Below are 21067 nucleotides of genomic sequence, written 5' to 3'. Positions count from 1 at the left end.
ACACACACACACACACACACACACACACACACACACACACACACACACACACACACACACACACCATTTAGTATGTCAAGGAAAATGCATTTATTCTTCTGTTTTCTAATATTTTCAACAGAAATGGGTACTGTATTTTGTTGAAAACTTTTTACCCAACCATTTATAAAACTATTTGATTTTTGTTGTTTTTAATATGGTAAATTAAGTCAAAAGTTAATATTAAACCAACCTGCATTCTTGATATAAATCCTTTCTTCGTAATGTTATCATAGCTTTTTCTTAATATACTATCTTTAAAATTTTTGCACCAATATTCATTAGAAGAGATTGGTTTATAATTTTCTTAATCTGATTCTCTCTGGATTAGGTTCATAAATATATTTCAGTCATAGAAAGAATTTGAAAGAATCCCTTCTTTTACTATTTTGGCAAACAACATAATATTATAATTAATTTTTCTCTGAATGTTTCATAAAATTCATTTGTGAATACATCTGTTCAGGGATTTTTTTTTTCCTCCTTTAGGAATTTATTTATGACTTATTCAATTTCTTTTTCTGACATTACGCTGTTTAAATTCTTTATATCTTGTTATATTAAACTGAGTTTTTATATATACTTTTGTAAATATTAATTTATTTCATTTAAGTTGTCAGTTTTGTTGGTATGTGCTTGGGCAAAAATTTCTAAAAACATCTCTTATTTCTTCATTTGTTGTGCATTCTCTTTTTTGTCATTTTTGATAATGGTAACCTGATTTTCTTTTTAATCAAATTACTTAATAGTTAATCTACATAATTGTTTTTAAACCAATCCTATTTTTATTTTTTTGCCTTCAATTTTGCTCATCTCTTCCTTGATTTTCAGGATTTCTATTTTGGAATTTAATTGGTAGTTATTTTCATTTCTGTCATTTTTAATGAAATTATCTAGCATTCCTATTTTTCATTCTTTGACCCACCCATTCTTTAGGTTTAAATTACTTAAGTCTCCAGTTAGTTGATTTTTAACACTTTTTTTCAGCAGTCTTTTATTTAACATAATTTTTACTGCATTTAGTTAATAAATGATATGCTTAATGTTTCTGCCTTTCTGCATTTGGTCAGGAAGTTTTTGTATCCTAATAGAAGATCTTTTTTCACAAAGACTGTAAAGCTCTACCACAGATGGCTGAGAAATATATAAACTCTTTTATATTCCCATTCAATGACTGCCAAAGTTCTATCATGTTTAATTTTTCTAAAATTCTCTTCAAGACCTGAACTTTTTTTTTAGTTTTTGGTTAGATTTCTATAGAGCTGAAGATGTACCCTGAGTCCCCCCACACACACACACTATTATACTTTTACTATGTCTCCTTGAAACTCAATAAGTTTTTACTTTAAGTACAAAGATTTAATGCAATTTGGTTCACATGTTAAGTGTTGAAATTAATTCATTATCTTTGAAATTTTTTTTAAAAAATGCAGTTCCCTTGATTATAACTTTTAATTACGTCTATTTTTGCTGTGATTTTTTTTCTGAAATCATACCACTAACCTATCTTTTGAGGGGTGGGAGGTGGGGAGAGGGAGGGATGGAGTTCACCTTTGCTCCAGTTCCTTATCTTAAGACACCTAAATTTCACAGTACTGTGGGGTGCATGAAGTGAGAAAGGCAAGTTCAAATACTTCCTTAAATACTTATTAGCTATGTGACTCTGGGCAAGTCACTTAACCTCTGTCTGCCTCAGTTTCCTCAACTGTAAAATGGGGATAATAATAGCATCTATCTCCTGAGACTGTTGTGAGGATCTAATAAAATAGTTATTGTAAAGCATTTAGCACAGTGCTTGGCACATAGAAGATGATAAGTAAATGCTAGCTTAATTATTATAACATTTGATTTTGTGTGGTTCATTATGTTTCAAGTATGTCTTATAAATAACTTCATTAAGATCTTCATTAAGATCCATTCTATTAACCTCTATTTGATGGAAGAATTCATTCCATTCAAATTTACTTATGCTAGCTAATATTGCGTAATTACACTAAATTTTGCTGGATAAGTTATTCTTGGTTGTCAACCTATATATTTTGCTTTTGGAATATTTCATTCCATGCTCTTCACTCTAATGGTCGCTACTAAATCTTCTGTGATCTTGACTGGTTCCTCAGAATTTGAATTCTTTCTCTCTGGCTGTTTGAAACATTTTTTTTCTTTGATGTGGAAGCTCTGGATTTTGCAATTAACATTCCTGGGAGCTTTCATTTTGGGGTTTTCTTCAGGAGGTGATTGGTGGATTTTTTTCTTCACATTGCCTTCTTGTTCTAAACAGTCAAAAGACAGTTTTCTTTAATGATTTTATTATAATATTTCAGTTTCTTTTTTATATTCAAGGATTTCAGTGATTCATTTATCTATCCTTGATCTCTTTTAATGATGATTTGATTAAATACCCCACTTTTTCTTCAACTTTAAAAAATCTTTTGAATTTGTTTTGGTGTTTCTTGGGGTTTCATCGGGTCATTAACTTCTATTTTGTCCATTCAAATTCCTAGGGAGTCTAGCAATGGAGTAAGATTTTGTACCTCTTACATTACGCTGATAATTCATTTTTGAAATCTCTCTTCCAAAGCTCTCATTTCATTTATAATATTGTTTTTAAACTTTTAAAACTTTTTTCATTAGATCTAGGAATTCTAATTGTTCTTGTGGGAAAACTGTTTTTTACTTTGAAATTTTGATCATAAGTGTTTTAAAATAATTCTCCCTTCTGAGTTTGTGCCACTAAAGCCCCACTCCTTTATGTAGAGAACTTTTCCTATATTTTGGGGTCTTTTCTTTTCTCTTAGGAGTTAAGTTCTAAGTCTCTTCTCCAGTGATCTTAAGGTCCTTTTCTTCACCAAAAGCATCTTTCCCTTTGTCAGACTCCCCCTTCACTCAGGGGAAGTCCCTCCTTCTACTAAGTTAAGACCTCTACCTTTGATCCATGTATGTACTTTCCTTTGCTCAGGACACCAAAGATCCCCAGTCCTGGCCTTAGTTGAAGCCCTTTTGCTTGGAAGGATGGATAGTAAAGAAGAAGATATCTTTTTCTTTAACTGGGCTGCTAAACTGGGTTATCAGTCTCTCCCAGTGGGCCAGTCTTAGCTGAGATGTGACACAATTTGCTCAATTTTATTGTCAGTTACCATGGTTTATATATTTTTATTTCATACTGGCCATCTAATTATACTTTAAATTCAAAGGGGTGGAGGGGGGGGGACAAAAGTTTACAATAAGTGGATTAAATATACATTGTTTCCCTCTGTTACTAACCCTTATTTGTTGTTGTTGTTTTCCTTCATTTACAAAAAGAACCATGACATCCAGGAAGGTAATGTCATGACTTGCAAGTGAATTGAATTTAAGTGAGGCAGGGCTATGCAAAGTCACCAGCCTCACTCTCTCCTCTTGAGATATCTGGGTTGACAGTAAAGTGGAGGATAAAAATCTATTTGGAACATGTGAAAAGTCACCAAAAAACTGCCTGATGAAGACAGTGAGTGGTTTATTATCTCTTTGACTATGCTGATTATTCCATGTTTAAAAAAAGAAGGGGGAGGGCACCCCACTAGAGGAAGAAAGTATGCAACAAAATTTCAAAAGCTCTCAGAAGGCCCAACTCAGCATTCTAAAATTACATCATCTGACATATCCTTTCGTTAGATATATAATTATTTGTTTCCCATAATGCTGAGCAATATTCTTAGTCCACAATGCTGCCTTTATAGCCAAAACAAACTCTTAATTCAAAACAACAAAAAGTCATTATGATGTTAGTTTTACAAGCCAAATAAGGGATGAAAAGTTTTCAAATAGTCACTGTGGTGAAGAGAGTTGTATAGAAATGTCAAACAACACTTCCAATACTCTTAAGTGCTACCTAAACCAATTAAAATATAATTGGGAAAGTTAACAAAATAAAAATACAATAAAACATAGAGTTAATATTAAGTTTTCCAAGTCAATATGGAGCCTGTGGGAATCCTTTTATATGGTTTATTGAGCCATATCTAAATTTAAGTTTGACACCAGGTAGTGAATCAATTAGTGAGATGTAAAAGGATTGCCTTGCTACAGTGAGGGCCCAGTTGAGATTATGCAATATAAATTTATACATGCACAGTTTTGTGACTTTTCTCCAGCTCTATTCAATAGTACATGAATATGCCCCAAATGCTACAAAGCCTTTAAGGTTTTTGCAGTATTGTTTTGCATAGGAATGTGATACTCAATAACTATCTAGTACACACCAGGATCTGTGCTAGGCACTAGGAACATAAAGACAAAAAAAATTAAAAGGCTCATGTCCTCAAGAAGCTGAGGGAAACATGAACATCTATAAGCATAAAAAAAAGTCAATACAAGGTAATTTGTAGCAAAGGTGCTTGCAGCTGGGAAAGATAAAGAAATTCACCTCAAATTATAATGGCTGTAATCTATACCATCAACAAGATTTTCCTCATATACATAAACCAAATGAATATAATTTTTCTATATTTCATCTAAATCCTATTTGTAGGTATTATAAGACTTACATTCACAAAAAATCTCGAGAGTTGAAAAGGATATCAGGGGCTACATGGTTTACCCCACTTGAAACAAAGAATCCCTTCTACTATAATCCCCAGAAGCTGTAACCTAATCATCAAAATGCCCAAAGTACTAGGGAAACTAGCAAGGACCCTGATCAGTCACTTGCCAGAAGGTCTCCTCTAGCAAATCCTCAATAAATATTTGGTGAACTAAATTTAATCTAACTAATCTTCCATATGACAGCCCTGAAAAAACTAGAAGTGTACACTACCTGAGTCTTCTCTATGTTCTTTTATTTAGGCAATCTTATTCTGTACTATCAGAATCCAGGAAATGCAGAAACTCAAGAGTTGAAAAAAAGAGATACTATTCTTTCTCATTTTCTAGATAAGGAAACAAAAGGTCTCAAGGGTGAAAGAATTTGCCCAGGGACACAAAACTGGTTCTACACAAAGACAGGAATAGAATTCATAGCTCTTTTCGCTATACTATGCTATCGTTTCCATCTCCTCAAAACAATGCAAACTTCTGGTATATATAAAAAATAACTTTTATTTTGCAAACATAGCTCATTGCCTTGCTCACAAACTACTCACCATTAAAATGATATAACATCCTAAGGAGGAGTCTCTCTGATTCAGAAAGTCTAATGCTAAAACAGGCTATAGGATGACAGATTTGGGGAGGGTGGGAGGAAAAAAAAAATGTTTGAAAACCATCTCTAATTTTAGAGGGTTTAGGATTGTTTAAATGAAAGTGCCAGCAAGTTAACTAGATTACACAGTGGAAATAGTGTTGGAACTGAAGCCAAGACCTGAGGTCAAATCCTGCCTCAGACAATTAATGGCTGAGTGACTCTGGGCAAGTAATTTAAACTCCTTTGTCTCGGTTCCTCATCTGTAAAATAGAGATAATAATAGCACCAGGGTTGTTGTGAGGATAAAATCAGATATTTATAAAGCGAAAAACCTTAAAACGCTATGTAAATACTGGCTATTATTACTAGCAAAATTATAGATTCTTAAGTATTGAACTATACATTATTTATACATTATTTAATGTATCTTATGATCTTCATACTAAAAGAAACAGTATCACTATTTCAGTTATTGATTTAATAGAGCATATGGTAGTTTTAATGCCTATAACATTTTACGTGCTGCAGAAATTGATGGATTTAATTACTTAATGTCCATGAATCAATTTGAAGTAAATTGCAAATGAACACACCATGCAATCTACTTATTCTTGTTATGAAATTGTTACAGACTTCATACATTCTCTCCTAATTTACAGCCCAATAGGTAAAATGATTTCAAGAATAAGAAGCAGAAAAGTTTTTCTTCTTCAATACTTAAGACCTCTGATACTAGGAGACCAAATTCTATCACCCAATATGCAGTGTAATCCCTCTGTAGGGATTACACTAAATCCCTCTGGCTCTCTCCATGATTATCAATCTAACAGCCTTTTCAGAATCATCCTTCTTGACCATTCTGCAGAATTTGACCCTGTGGATCACCTTTTTTTCCTGCATGCTCTCTTCTCTCTTGGTTTTTGTAACACTAATTATATCTCTTCATTATCCTCCAACACATCAAACTGCTGCTTTCCAGTCTCCTTTGCAATTCCATTATCTGTGTCATACCCACTGATTGTGTGTGCACCCCAAAGCTCTGTCTGCCCTGAGCCTTCTCTTTTCTCAAGATATTCATTGATAACTTGGTCACTCTCGTGGCTTCATCTATCATTTCCAGCCATATAAAACCAAGATCAACATATCCAATTCTATTCTCTACTGAACTCCAATCTTGAATCACCAACTGTTATTAGACATTTCAAATATCCTAAAGGTATACCAAATTCATCATGTCCAAAAAAGAATTCTTTACCTTTCCCTCAAACACACCAGGCTTCTGAACTTTCTGTTAACTGCTGAGGGCATCTCCCTAACACTTCCAGTCACCTAAGCTCATAACCTCAGCATTGGCCACAACTCATCACTCTCACCCCACATATCTAATCAGTTGCCAAATACTGTGCTTTCTATTTCCTTAACATGTCTCACAGTTATGTTTCTTCTTTCCATTTTCCTAAGACTGCCCTGGTTAAGGCTGTCATCTCTCCCCTACACTATTTTTATGGCCTCATATTTGTTCTCCTTCACTCAAGTATCCCCCTACTCTAATACATCCTTTATACAGCTGCCAAAATGATTTTCCTAAAGCATAGGAAGAGGCAGCTAGGTGACAAGGTGGCCAGAATTAAGGGCCTGGAGCAAGAAAAACTCATCTTTTTTGAGTTCAAATCTGGCCTCAGATACTTACTGTGTGACCCTGGGCAAGTCATTTAACCCTGTTTGCCTCAATTCTTCAAATGGGATCACAAAGTGTCAGACATGACTGAAAAAACAACTAAACACCATCATAGCACAGGCATCTGACCATCATTCCCCCCCTCTACTCCATTTCATTTACTATACTCTACTGACTCCCTCTAACCTTAAGGATTAAATATAAAGTTCTCTATTTGGTACTTAATGTTCTTCAATGGTTTAATGCTCTATTTGGTATTTAAGGCCCTTTTGACTTCTGTATAGAAAGCAATCCTTTCCACATGTTTCAAAGTCCAGGAGTAATGGCCCATTTGCTGTTCTTCACATATAATGCTCTATCTTCTATCTCTCAGTTTTTGCATTTTCTTGGAATCTTGAAATCCCTAATTTCTTTCAAGAGTAATCTTCTGTATGAAGTCTTCCTCAGCCCATCTACCCCTGCCCAGCTACTAGTGCCTGCTCTTCCCCTCAAAACGAAATTGTATTCATTTTTTATCTAAGCACCATATACTTTTATAATCATATGTTGTCTCTCTCTTTAGAATGTAAGAATGACATCCTGGACGTCAGGGATGGTTTCACTTTTGTCTCTGTATCCCTGGCACTGAGTATAATGCCTGGAAAATAGGAATTATTCCATAAATGCATCCTAATGGATTCATAAAGTCTACAGTTTTGCCCAAGTAATAGACCATTTTGTGCTTTTATATTGTCCATTTTAATAATAGGAAAAATGTCTCTAGCACCAAATATTACTTCCAAGCAATTTTTCTGTTTTAATTTCAGGTAAATATTACTACAAATTAATTTGGAAAGCAAATTAAGGAAATAATCATTCAAAGGCTATTTCAACTACTTTACATTGAAATTCTACTACAAGCATACGGTGTACAAAATAGCTTAAAATTCATAGTTTTACAGGTAACTTCATAAGAGGTCACATGTCACATTCCATTTTTCTAAGCAATTTTTAAGTTATAAAAATATCAAACATACATGAACTACATTTACAAGGAATATTTCGCTATCATTTAAGAAAAATTTTATATTCTAATCGCGTAAACTAAATTCTGTGCTCATCAGGCCTCCTTAATTGCACCAACATCTGCAATCAATTTACATTCTTTAAGTTAGTCTTCATAAGGCTTCAAGTGATTTCATGCTGTGATAGATTTAACACACACATTAATTTATAGACACACACAAGCAGATGAGACTTCGTTTTCAGAGGATAGAGTGATAGGGGAAAGTAGCACCAGACTTTACTAACTGTTAAAGGAAAAAAGGACATGATTCACTTTACATATATTGCTGACAGAAGAGTGTAAAGATGTTATCCATACATAAACAGACTGTAGAAATTAGAGATCAAAACCAGCAGGGAAGCACTAGTATTTTATTTAAATGTATTTGCAAGTCATAGAACATTAGGATGTTTTGGTGAAAGTTTAGGCTGAATTAAGCAAGTATACACTCCAAATATCAGTTAAGAATATTATATAACAAAATTTCATTCTATTCGCATATTATCCTTTTCACAGCATGCTGATTATAAAGTTAAATAAACTTTTTTATCTTTTTAATTGAGGGGGAAGGAAGATAGGATGCAGTAGTAAAAGCAGCACTGAGCTAGTATTGGGAATCAGAACACAACCATTCGTAATACCTACCAGATGTCTTGGGAAGTCACATGACTTCTCTGCATCTCACTCTTTCTCCTTTGTGTAAGAAGGTCTTATATACGGTGATCTCTAATTTCTCTTCCAACTCTAAAAAATCTATTAACCTCTTTGAATCATTAACTTTGATGTCTATAATAAAGACAATACAACTGGAAGTACCTAACTCAAAGAATTATTGAGAAACAAATGGAAGGATATAAATAGTTTCACAAACCATAATTATAATAATTCTGGTGACCTAAGTAAATATAGGAGTCTATCTGTGAAGAAGTCACGATTTCAGCCAACCTAAGAAACTCATTGGGGAAATAGGTTCAACAATGCAAATATCATGGGAGTGTAACTTTAAAAATTGGTTCAACAATGCAAATATCATGGGACTGTAACTTTACAAATTTTGAAAAGTTGCACAGGTTACAGAGAGACTTAGGTGACTTCCTGATTAGGTTCAAATAGGTAGTGTCCAAAAAAAAGATTTAAAATACTATTTATAAAATATTTAAAATTTGAAAATAAAATGAATTTTAATTCATTTAGAACTGCTGAAATATTTCCACCAAACCCAACAATGGGGTCAGGAAGAGTTAGACATAACTGAAACAACTCAACAACAGCGAAAAAGGATCTTATTTGATAAAAACCAATATAATAAAAAATTAAGGGAGGCTAGGTGTCACAGTGAATAGAGCACCAGCCCTGGAGTCAGGAAGACTTGAGTTCAAATCCGGCCTCAGACACTTAACAAAAAAAACTAGCCATGTGACCTTGGGCAAGTCACTTAACCCCAATTGCCCTCCCCCCTAAAAAAGCAAAAAAAAAAATTTTTAAGTAATATTGACTTTACTTTCTGACATTTCTGCCTTAAAAATTCAAATGATTTCACAGAATATTATTTGCTTAGACTAATTCACAAGAATATACAAGTCATCAATCCACTTTCCAGGTCAAGGAAGACTTCTCTGGAAAAGCTGGAATTTGAAGAGACTTTTCTATCAGGCAATAAGAAGAATTTTGTAGATGGAAGATAGGAAAAATTCTAGCGTAACTGCCAACAGGAAATAAAAATTAATAATACCTTCAATATTTAAAAAGAGAGAGATACAATACCATGAACTCAAGAAATATTATATCAGAAAAAAATAGAGAAATCTCATGATGTCTGAGGGAGAGGAAGAAGAAAAGTTCAGCTCTTTCACAACTATTTCACCAAGAATTTTTTTTAAAAAACCACCAAATCAAAAATTTATTTTAAAATCCAAGAAGAAACTATAGAAAGAGCCCTATATCAGGTCACATCCACACAAAGAGTTAAAAGTCTGGGGGCATTAAGGAAAGGGTGAAGACAAAAAAGCCTACATGCAAGCACCATCCATGAAACCTACTACGGATAATTAGTAAGGACAGAAAACTTAGAGCTCAAAGTTGTATGCCCAGTTTATGAGACATGAAAGCTTAGACCAGAAACTTACTCAATTCCTGGAGTCTGTAACTTTGTTACAATTCAAACTAAGACTAGTATGCCTCTTTCTAGGACAGAGAAGAACAATGACTGGGGCACATCTGGCATCAAACTACCTGTTATAGAGGGCCAGAATACAGAGAGACCCACCTAAATCACCATTAGTGCAAACAGTAGCCAACCACTTCTGACATTCTTAAATACTGTAGTCATCAAATAATAACAGATTAGTATCAAGGAAGGCCTCATTATTCCTTTCATAAGTACACAGAGTCTGAGATTGACACAAAGTGCAATACAGGAAAGAAGGCTAGAGAAATGAATAAACAGAAGACCAATGGTAAGGAAATTTTATGGAACTGGAAACATTTAAGAAACAAACTCTCAAGAAGAGAGTGATTCCATATTACAGATAAGCAAAGGCTCAAAGAAATTACTAGTGGGCAACAAGCTATATTTAAGTTCCTGAAGAAATGAAAACAAAGGTTTCTGAATGGTCAAGACAGATGAAAACTCTAGAGGAAAAAAAATTTAGGAAACAGTGTGCTAATATAAAGAACTGGAAGAATAACTAATAGCTTAATAAAGGAGGTGAAAAACTTGCCTAAGTAACAGATTAGATTATACAAAATAGAGATCAATTTCTCTACAAGATAAATAAAAATATTAGAATACAATCAAAAGACTGAAAAAAGTTTTAAGAAAAGATATTTCCTATCAAAAACAAGTAATGTAGAAAATGGGTCAAGGAGAAATAATCTAAGAATCACCATACTACCTGAAAACCTCAATCATTTTTTTTAAAGTCTAAATACCATATTTTTTTAAATTGTGAAAACTGACCAAACCTATTAGAAATGGAGGTCGAAGTAAATATAGACTCTACAGTCATCTCCTGGAAGAAACCACAAAATGAAAACCCCCAGGAATGTGAATAGACAAATCCAGAGTTTCCAGGAGGTCAAGAAAAAAAATGTAAGCAGTCACAAAGAGTTCAATTATCAAGGAGCTACAGTCAGAATCACATAAGACCTGGCAATTTAAAAGTAGAGCTTAGAATATGACATCCCAGAAGGCAAAAGATAAAAGTTTAAAATAAAGAATACAATCTTACGTAGGGAAAAGTGGACTTTTAATGATGAAAATACCAGAGTTGAGAAGATATTCTGAAATGAAAACACAGAAGTCAAGAGAAACTAAGAAAGGCAAATACAATTCAACAATTAAAAGGGCCTATGTAGTGATGATGTATTTATATTCTAGTAGAAAGAGTCAAGCATACAATCAGAATCCTAATGTCTTTAAGTATTAAGTATTATGGAGGAAGTAAATAAGACAGCATGGGAGCAGTTTTCTTAATTTTTTTATACTCTTAAGAGAAAGGGGAAAAAAAAAGAAATAGAGAATAAAAGTGAGAAAAGGGGATACAACTTACTATCTGAAATAATTGAGGTATACAAGAAAAACTATTCAGAGATGGAGGAAGGGGTCAGGGAAGTAGGCCACACATGAACCTCATTTTTCCCTGAATAGAGAAGAGTTGAATAAACACACACACACACACACACACACACACACACACACACACACAAAATGTTTACTGTAGAAATATATGAAACAATACTGCAAGAAGAGGTAGAAGGGAGAGGAGAATAAAGATGAAGAGTAGTTTTATGAAGCTATTAGTCAAAGCAAACTTTATCTTTGGAAGATAGAACATGAAGAAGAGAATAAAAGGAAAGAAATGGTTAAGATTCTATTATTGGATAATGTGAAAGAAGTAGAAAAGAAAATAATGGATTAGAAGTAGATAACATCCAGCGGAGTAGAAGGAGGACCTCCCCGCTGCTTCGGCTTCCACATTCCCCAATCCATGTAAAAAGGGGACTCTGAACAAACTTTGGAGCTGCAGAACCCACAAAATGACACAGAGAAGCTAACCTCCCATAGAGGACAGCCCAGCAGGCCGGCAGGAATCCGCCAGCGCAGTGCTCTGGGAGCCGAGCCCAGTCCCATGCTGAGGCTTTAGCCCCAGGGTGGACCTGACCAGCCACAGGCCGGAGGGACTCCAGATCAGCAGCAGCTGTGGCCATTTCCAGATTTATCAATACATAGATGCAAAGGACAAAGTGAGAGGTCAGTGCAGTCTGGACTTTGGGACCCAGTAAGTGGGAGTGCGTGGCTTTTGCCCCCAGGGCGAGAAGTCCATGAGACTCCAGCACAGCCAGCCAGTGCCATGTGGCAGCTTCAGCTCCTGGCCTTCAGAGTGTAGGGGGACCAAGCACCAGTCTGAGGGGTAATCGCTCTTGCTTTAACCTGCTTGGATCTGGATTGCAGTCTAGGGTGGAGGTCCTGGGGTGTGTGTCCAGCTTGCCAGAGAATGTGGAGACCTCAGAGAGGGCACCCATCTAATACCTCCAGCAGCTGAGAAAACCCCAGTGTTTGGGACAAAAGCTCCCCTGTCTGCTGGCAGAGTCCTACTGTGGCAAAAAGCCCAGGGGTCAAGTGACTGAGGGGCGACATGACCAGGAAAAGGAAACAAAGCAGACAGAAGATTCCAACATTAGACTCCTATTTGGGAGACAAAAAGGAGCAAAGCATGGAACAGGAGGAAGACAGTGAAGTCAGAACTCCTGCACCAAAAGCTTCACAGGAAAATATGAGCTGGTCACAGGCCATGGAGGACCTTAAGAAGCAGATAAGAGAAGTGGAGGAAAAATTGGGAAGAGAAATGTGAATGATGCAAGAAAATTACGAAATGAGAAGTAGATAACATCAAATGTAGGTCACTTTATTTTTAATTATAAAGGAAAGAGAAGAGTGAAATAAAACTATAATAGGAGAGAATGGAAGGAAATACACAATTAACAATTATAATCCAGGAACATGAATGGGATTAATTCACCCCAAAAAATGGAGCACAACAGAATGAATTTTTAAAAAAGGAATTCAACAATGTTGCTTATAAGAAACACAATTTAAATAGAAAGATTCACAGAGTTCAAATGACAGAGTAGTACAAATTCTGTTATCCATTAGGAGAACAAAAAGCAGGGATAGAAATCACAATTTCAGACAAAACAACAGTAAAATTACACTTGATTAAAAGGAATAAAAAGGAAAATTATATTAGTATTCATTTGCATCACTGGAAATGAATACTAATACTTAGTATATGTCCCTTTTAGACCTAGACAAACCTAACCAAAAGACAAACAAGAAATTAAGGACCTGACTACAATTTTAATTAAATACAAAAGATCAACACCCATCCTGCTCCCTACACACACACACACACAGATACTTTTCCTATGTTTTCCCCATACATGATACACTGATTCAGTAGTGATAGAACTCAGATTTTAGTTAATAAAATATTAACTCATGTCTATTCTTTTCTGTCCTTTCACTATTCTTCATCACCCTTTCAGTTTGTTAATGATGTTCCTAGGTTCATAAACAGACTTTTTTTTTTTTAATTAAGTCTAGTCTTGTGGCAGAAACATGAAAAGCATAGCTTCATTTCTTAATTTTCTGGCTAACTGTACTTGTTTACTTTGCTTGTTTCCTTTGTTTGATGAATTTACCTATATAAGTGCCTTGCTCACTTTTGACTTTTGAAGAAATGTCTGTCTTTTGCTTTTGCCTCAAACGTGTTAAAAAAAAATAATCTTAAGTTCAATTTCAGGTATATTATTTTAGGGATGTTGATAAGATTCTTTTGCTTTTGAAGGAATATGAATCTTTCCTTTGAGTTCTCGTAACTGAAGAGCATTCTGCACCACTAATGCATAAAAGTCTTTCTCCATTTAAATCTAGTTGGAACAAGATGTGTCTAGGTTATTCAAACTTGAGGTTTCCTCTCTGGCAATGTCTTAGGGACTCTATTGATCAACCTTATGCCCTGTTTTTCCAATATTTCAAGAAAATTTTCTCAAATGACTACCTGAAGTAAAATATTAAAATTCTTATTCATTGTGTTTTACAGGAATATAAAATTCTTAAGTTTATATCACCGCATTCATGCATTCTGTCTTTAAAATAAAATGCTTTGCCTTTTAAAGGTTTTGTGGGTTTATCTTTCTTATCTTTTAGTTTGCTTCAAATAATTTTCTTTCCATCTCTTTATTTCTGAGATCCAAACCTGTCACTTTCTTTTTTCAGACACAATTGTTTCACTGTTTAATCTAAATTTTCTAATCTTGTCATATGTCTAATTCATTCCTTGAGACCTCAATTTCCACACTCAATTTCCATTTTTAATCTTTCGTTCTTAATAGTTTTTCCTAACCATCTGTAGATTCTATTTGTTCATTATTTGGGGAATTGAATAGAACTTATTGTACTATTTTACCATGCCACATGAATTTCTTTTCATCCTTAGTATTTGTTCACCATGCTGGTTCCTTTTCTCATGTTTACCTATGCTTTCCTTTTTTAATACATAAGTTTCTTGGTCAGTTTATCTAAAATAATCTTCCTATCAAGAGTTTTCATTTCCCTTTGTGTTGCTTGTTATTATTCCTTTATTGTAATTAAAGAAAGCTTGCCTCCTATTCTGATATAAGTGTGATTAACCTACAACCCTTCATTTCACCAACTTAAAGTTCCTCTTCTCAATCTTTTTATATTTGTTTCTTTTACTTTAATTGGCACCTGTATTTGTGAAGAAGTAGTGTAGCTGACAAATTTATACCATATTTCTCACTAGTTTTTTACTACCTGAGGTCCCTCCCTTCTATTCTTTCCCTTTCTGAATCACTAGCTTTCCAGAAACCACAGGAAAAAAATGTGAATTAAAGGCTAGCAGGGGTCTGGCTAAGTGAATCACTGGTGAAACAAGATTCTTCAGTGATATGACAGATATATACATATGTTTCAAAACCATGTCAACTTCTGAAAATGACTTGGCACAAAGGTTGTGTATATATGAAGTAAATGTGTAGTATAACAGAGTAAATCTATAATATGCTACTATCTTTGTTCCTTTTTTATTCTATAGAGTTTATTTACTGTTTAGACAGTTGTATCCTTTCTCTTTCTCTAATTTTTATTACATTTGGCCTGAGAGCAAAAGAATGGATGTACTACTGAAGGAACTGAATTTTATCAATTCCTACATTTTCATTATATAAAAATGAGTCATAACTAAACAGAAAGAAAGCTCACAGGTCTTTTCTTAGAAAGGCAAATAAAAAAGTTAGCAGAACTGATTTTATTGCATGGCCAAAGTCAAGAAGAAACATGATTTAGCTATTTGGTCACTTTGTATTATCATTCTCATAAGAAGCATTTCAAAAAAGTCCCCCATGAAAATAATTGTAATTTTTCTGCCAATATCAGTAGCAGAGAAGTGAGTTAAATGAACATATATGTTGACTTTCTGTGACATTCATAAAAAGGCAGATATAAGTGAGAATGGAAAAAATGTGTTTCAGGTTTACAAAACACTTTACACACGATCCTTAAAACCCTGTGAGTTAGGTGCTATTACTATCTCCATTTTACAAATGTGTACAGTGATGTTGACCGAAGACAAGTTTCAAATCAAGATCTTTCTCATTTCAAATCTAACACTCTACGCAGCTGCTTTTACAGCTAAAATTTTCAAGAGGTTCATGAGAACTATCATATTTAGACATTAATGTCAAGGTTGCAAAGAACTTTGAAATAATAGGAATGGCACTGAAGAAACAAAGGTGGGAAAAGCAAGAGGGCTAGACTAAGTATACACAGAAAAGGTCCCTGCTGTAAGTAACACAATAAAAATACCAGTATTTACTGATCCACAGCCCAGCCACACGAGACCTAGAGGGAGAGTTGGAATACTGTTTTGCCCTCACTGCCATTTTAAGACTTTCCCCATTTACAGCAAACTCTCCTCCAGTAAAGATTACATTATCAAAATTTGTCCACACTATTCTGATTATAGTGGCTATGGTATACCAATCCCCAGGTGAGTCTCCCTCTTTTCTAATTCACTGTCTTCCTCTCCTCCTCTCTTCATGGTCCTAATACTTTGGGAATCCAAAATTCTCAATAATACTCACTAAAACTCTAAATTCCCAATTTCTTAGTATCCTCAACTCCAATGACCTACTCTTTATAAATACAAAAGTGAGACAGTCCATTCTCAAGGAGTTCACATTCTATTATTTTTCGCTTGATTGCATCTACAGGAGATTTCAGCAGCAAGTTAGATAGAAAGGTCCTACAGTATTTAAAGTGCAGCAGCAAAACACAATCCCTCTTCTTTAATGTCATTTTCATTAATAAAACCAAATCGGGGGGCAGCTAGGTGGTGCAGTGTATAGAGAGCACTGGCCCTGGAGTCAGAAGGACCTGAGTTCAAATCCAGCCTCAGACACTTGACATACTTACTAGCTATGTGACCTTAGGCAAGTCACTTAACCCCAAATTCCCTTCCTCCCCCTCCAAAAAGCAAAAAACAAAACAAAATAAAAAACTAAATCAGTTTCTAATGTAGAATCATTTAACAATATTAAGGACTTTAGTGGTAAGAACCTTACTTACTAAGTCTTCAGAAGCTGTGGCTGCTAAAATATGGGAGGACTACTAAACCTACAGGGAAAGTTGTCAGGTTGCATCTCCACAAGTGTTAGTACCAGGAGTGAGTGTGAAGGGTGCAGAGGGCACAGTGATTTGGGGATGTTCCTATTCCCAGGGTCACTCTAGAAGCAACTCCTATGCATAAACATGGAGGTGATGCATTTGGTGCGATGGCAAGATCGAGAGTATGAACATTTTTGTGTGCATCTAAGGCAGGGTGTTGGGAGCAGTTCATGAGAATAAGTAACTTGAGGAACTAGGAGGCTAGGGCATTTAAGGGAGTATCAGTACCTATATTCAAGTATAAGGGCAGGAGTTGAAGGAAAGGAATGAACAGCCAGTTATAGAAAGGGTGATCAGAGAGATCAGGTTTCAGTAACAGTCAAAAAATGGAGGCAGTTGAAAAGGAAAGATTTAAGCAAGCCTGTTGCCTATGGAGCAGGAATCTCAGAGGGCACAACTGAAGGGGTGAGTGGCTTTGGTGTGAGACATTAGAGGTGAAGGAGGGTAAGGGGTGTCAAAGATAATGGAGATAAGGAAATGGACAATGAAGGATAAGGAATGGAGTTTGAATGATAATCTACAGGGATTCAGAATAACTGAGATGGGAATGATCATTGAGGGTTTTGTTTGTCATTAAGAAAAACATTTTGGAGGCATTTTCAATGTCAATAGACTATGACCTCAAGATGGATTCCTTTCAAAGTCTTGAGTTTAGAAGGAAAAGCAAGAACTTGGAAGAAGGAAAAGTGATACTCTCCTTCCCCAAGGCAGGAGACCAGGCTAAAAACTAGACTAACTGGTACCCTCTCTCTCTCTACCTCAGAGAGTCCTGGGGGAGATACTGTTATGATGTAATGACCCTTCTCTTCCTCAGGAGGCTAGAGGTCAGGCAGGAGAAAGACAAAAAGAGGGTGCCTTCGCATCATGTTATACTCATCTCTTGCTTCACCTCTAGGGAGTCTGTTTTTTCTGTTATTATGTCTTCTTCTAAGAATTTTCCATGACACTAATATATGAATGGGAAACAGTATTTTGGAATTTAAAGTGGCATTTTGCTCTATCAAATAAAATCCTTTTTCATAACTAGCAATAAAGACAATGGGATTTTATATTCTTTATATCATTCAGTTAACTACTAAGTAGGAAAGAAGGGGTCCACTGCTGAGTATCAATTGTAAAGGCTTGCTTATTCCTTACTAGTATTTTCAACAAAGATAGCCTTAATATATGCATAGCGGACTCACATAAAGATGTTCTTATAAATGGGAGTAGGAATGTAGGTTCATAGTTGCCAATTTCTTCCTAATCACCCTTTTCGGTATAAGGGCTTTTTTTTTTTTAACCATCCTCAGTATCTTTCCTTCCTTCAGATATTTTGTATATTGCACCCCTCAGGATTCATCGTCGTCCTTTTTTTTTTTTTAATTTTTGGAGGGGAGACGGCAGGGCAATTGGGGTTAAGTGACTTGCCCAAGGTCACACAGTTACTAAGTATTAAGTGTCTGAGACTGGATTTGAACTCAGGTCCTCCTGACTCCAGGGCTGGTGCTCTAGTCACTGCATCACCTAGCCACCTCAGCCCCCCTTCAGGATTCTTAGAAATAATTCTGTCTTTTCCAGCATAGATGCCCTTTATAATACACTTGGTCCAAGGAAGCTGTTTTCCCACATCAATGTTCCATTTCCACTTCTCCTATAAGCAAATCTAGAACTGTGATGTTAAATGTTCAAGTGTCGTGGTACTAATGTCTTTAATGATCAGTCTTCTATAATAATCTTTCCATACTGCATGTTCCTTCAATATTCAACAAATGAACCTGGGATACTCCTGAGTTCCCTCTCTTGCAAGCCTTTTTGAAATCAGTTTTATCCTCCACCACTTCTCTCTGCTTTATGAGAGGTAACATTTTTAACCATACACTATGCTTCACTGCAAGACTTTACAAAGAATACAAAGATGTTTGTATTCACTGTTGCCTTTCATTGAGATCTCTCTCCACTTGGCAAGTAAGTCAAATGTTCACTGAATAAGGTTTTTCTAATATTGTTGGTAATAACAGCAACAGCTTATATTAAATAGAGCCTGAGGCTTTTACAAAGCCTTTTCTTTTAAAACTACTCAGAGGGACAGGCAGGTGGCTCAGTGAGCAAGAGCACCGGCTCCAGTGTCCCCAGTGTCGGGATGACTTGGGGATCAAATCCAGGCTCAGATACTTAGCACCACACCCAAAAATACCTGGCCATATAACCTTGAGCAAGTTACCTAACCCCAATTGCTTTAAAAAAAAAACTACTCAAATAAGTGGGCAGTGAAATATTATTTTACATTATGAATATTAATATTATTTTATTATTGATATCCTATTTCTTTGAAAATTACTGCATTTGTGCCTAAATAAAGCGAAAAGATGTGTGTGGCAATATTTCAAATACAAGAGAAGACTCCTTAGGAGAAATAAGAACAATGTTAACCTCTCAGATGTGCTTAAAAAAATAACTACCTCAGGTAAGAATTGAGTTAAAATAGATTCTACTATTAATCCAAATAATGTCTAAATTGTATGTATCTCACTACCATTTTCGTACCGTTGTGTTTTCATAAAACACCTAAGATTAGAGGTACCCACAAACTATAGCACTACTTGAAGGTAAAAATCTGTTCTCTTTTTTCGATCTGTGTTCAAACATAAGGAGCCATCACTTCATTCGACAGTTTTACTCACCACCTTAGAAGCAGTATTCATGTATTGCATCACCATTTCTTTTTTGATACTGAAATCCTTTTCCCGCAATGGTGCCTTTTTGTCTTCATTTAAATTCATATCTTCCTGGAAAATACAATTGAAAAGCTTTATTTTATAATCTATGTAGAGAAGCAATTCTGCACAAATTCTGTACTAAAATCAATAATTTGTGACTAAAAATATCATTAATTGATTTGAAATGATTTGCAGGCTAATCTCTGGTGTTTAGATAAGAAGGAGTAGTAAGGGTAGAGAAAAACGTTCCATGGTATTTTAGATCCATTCTTCTGTGACATATTTAACTGTAAAAATTCTCTTATATTTTATCGTTTAATAGAAATCAAGGAAAATTTACTGCAGTAATCTCAAGGTTAGATATCTTCACTGAATTGCTGTCTTTCACAGTATATCTTTATGATTAGTTTTAAAACTTATAACCCACTTAAAATATTTGGAAGTGAATTAAAATATTCCACAAATGCACTGCTGCCATTAACAAAAAAATTTGCTACTAGATGAGTTATTGTTTTCAATCATATCCTATAATATTTTATTTGTATTCAGGTATTACAAAGGATAACACATGAATCACAATCATTAACTATATAGGTGGATGGTACACCTCAGATGCTACATGATCCAAACCCTTCATTTTACAAATGAGTGAACTGAGGTTCAGAAAGGTTACTTGCTCAAGGTCAAGAAGGTAGTAAATATAAGTAGTGGGTTTGAACCCAGGTCCATTCACTCCAGAGTCAATGGTCTTTCCATTGTATCACCCTGCCTTATAATAGATTCACCATTTTAAAACAAAACAGTCATAGGTAAGGTGTCTACTGCCATGGTCATGGCATTTTATAAGTGTTCACTTGGTAACCACTGTATATATATCAACTAGAATCACCATCAAAATATTTTTGGAAGGTAGGTTGGCACTGACAACCTCACTAGTAACAAAGGAAAAACTGATGATACAAGAATAGAAAGGTAAAAGAAGGATACTGGCTCAATAGCATTTATATCTCAAACAAGTCTTGGTCCTATTTCACTTATGATCTATAATGAAAAACATGTAAGTGTACAGAGGTCTGCTTCCACTTAGAAGCCAATCCATCATGAGTACTCTAAATGACTTCCTCATCTCAGTATGTAGGATGTCTTCTAAATTCTACATAGGCACGATATTCACTAGACATTCTTGTTTATGGCATTAGCTGTTCAGTTTTTGGTAGCCAAGCCCTTGTAACATGTCCAAGTCAAAAATCTCTTCATTTTGCCATTCTACAGATCCCAGACATTCCTACATATTAAATTGCTATCACAAGTCATACTACTTTCACTTGAAAAGAAGAATTCTCTAAGGTTACAGCAAATTTCAAGTTACAATTAAAAAGAGCAAAATATTAGAAATAATTCATGGATGATGGAGTGCAAATCAAAAAAAAAAAAGATCTCAACATGGGTTACATTTAAAATAAAGATTATTACCTTCTCTGTAAGGCACCAGAAAAAAAATAAAAGAGTATAAAAATATAAAAGAAAATCTTTTCTAGATCATTGAAACCTAGTACTAACACATCAAGATGTGTCCTGAACTAAGAAGGCACAAAATGATGTTATGTTTAAGGAGTGGTATAAGAAAGGTATATAATAATCAGAAATTATCAAAAGCAGAAGAAAATCATTCTCAGACATAATGTCATATAAACAT

At 34.8% G+C, this 21067-nt stretch overlaps 1 protein-coding gene across 2 annotated transcripts in view; it reads right to left on the bottom strand.

Annotated features, from left to right (window-relative positions):
• DIAPH3 (diaphanous related formin 3) overlaps positions 1 to 21067 on the bottom strand; it is a 516072-nt gene that overhangs the window by 401174 nt on the left and 93831 nt on the right. For both annotated transcript variants that reach the window (XM_069068623.1, XM_069068622.1), the window contains one exon: positions 19336 to 19440. In XM_069068623.1, coding sequence (XP_068924724.1) covers positions 19336 to 19440 — 105 coding nt within the window. The remainder of the gene's footprint in view (positions 1 to 19335; positions 19441 to 21067) is intronic.

The sequence above is a fragment of the Petaurus breviceps genome, unplaced genomic scaffold (assembly GCF_028583685.1).
Source record: "Petaurus breviceps papuanus isolate PSGF00001 unplaced genomic scaffold, PetGlider_PUasm1.0 90769, whole genome shotgun sequence".
Taxonomy (NCBI): domain Eukaryota; kingdom Metazoa; phylum Chordata; class Mammalia; order Diprotodontia; family Petauridae; genus Petaurus; species Petaurus breviceps.
Note: the sequence above shows the minus strand (reverse complement) of the source record. Positions and strands in the feature narration are given on the sequence as shown.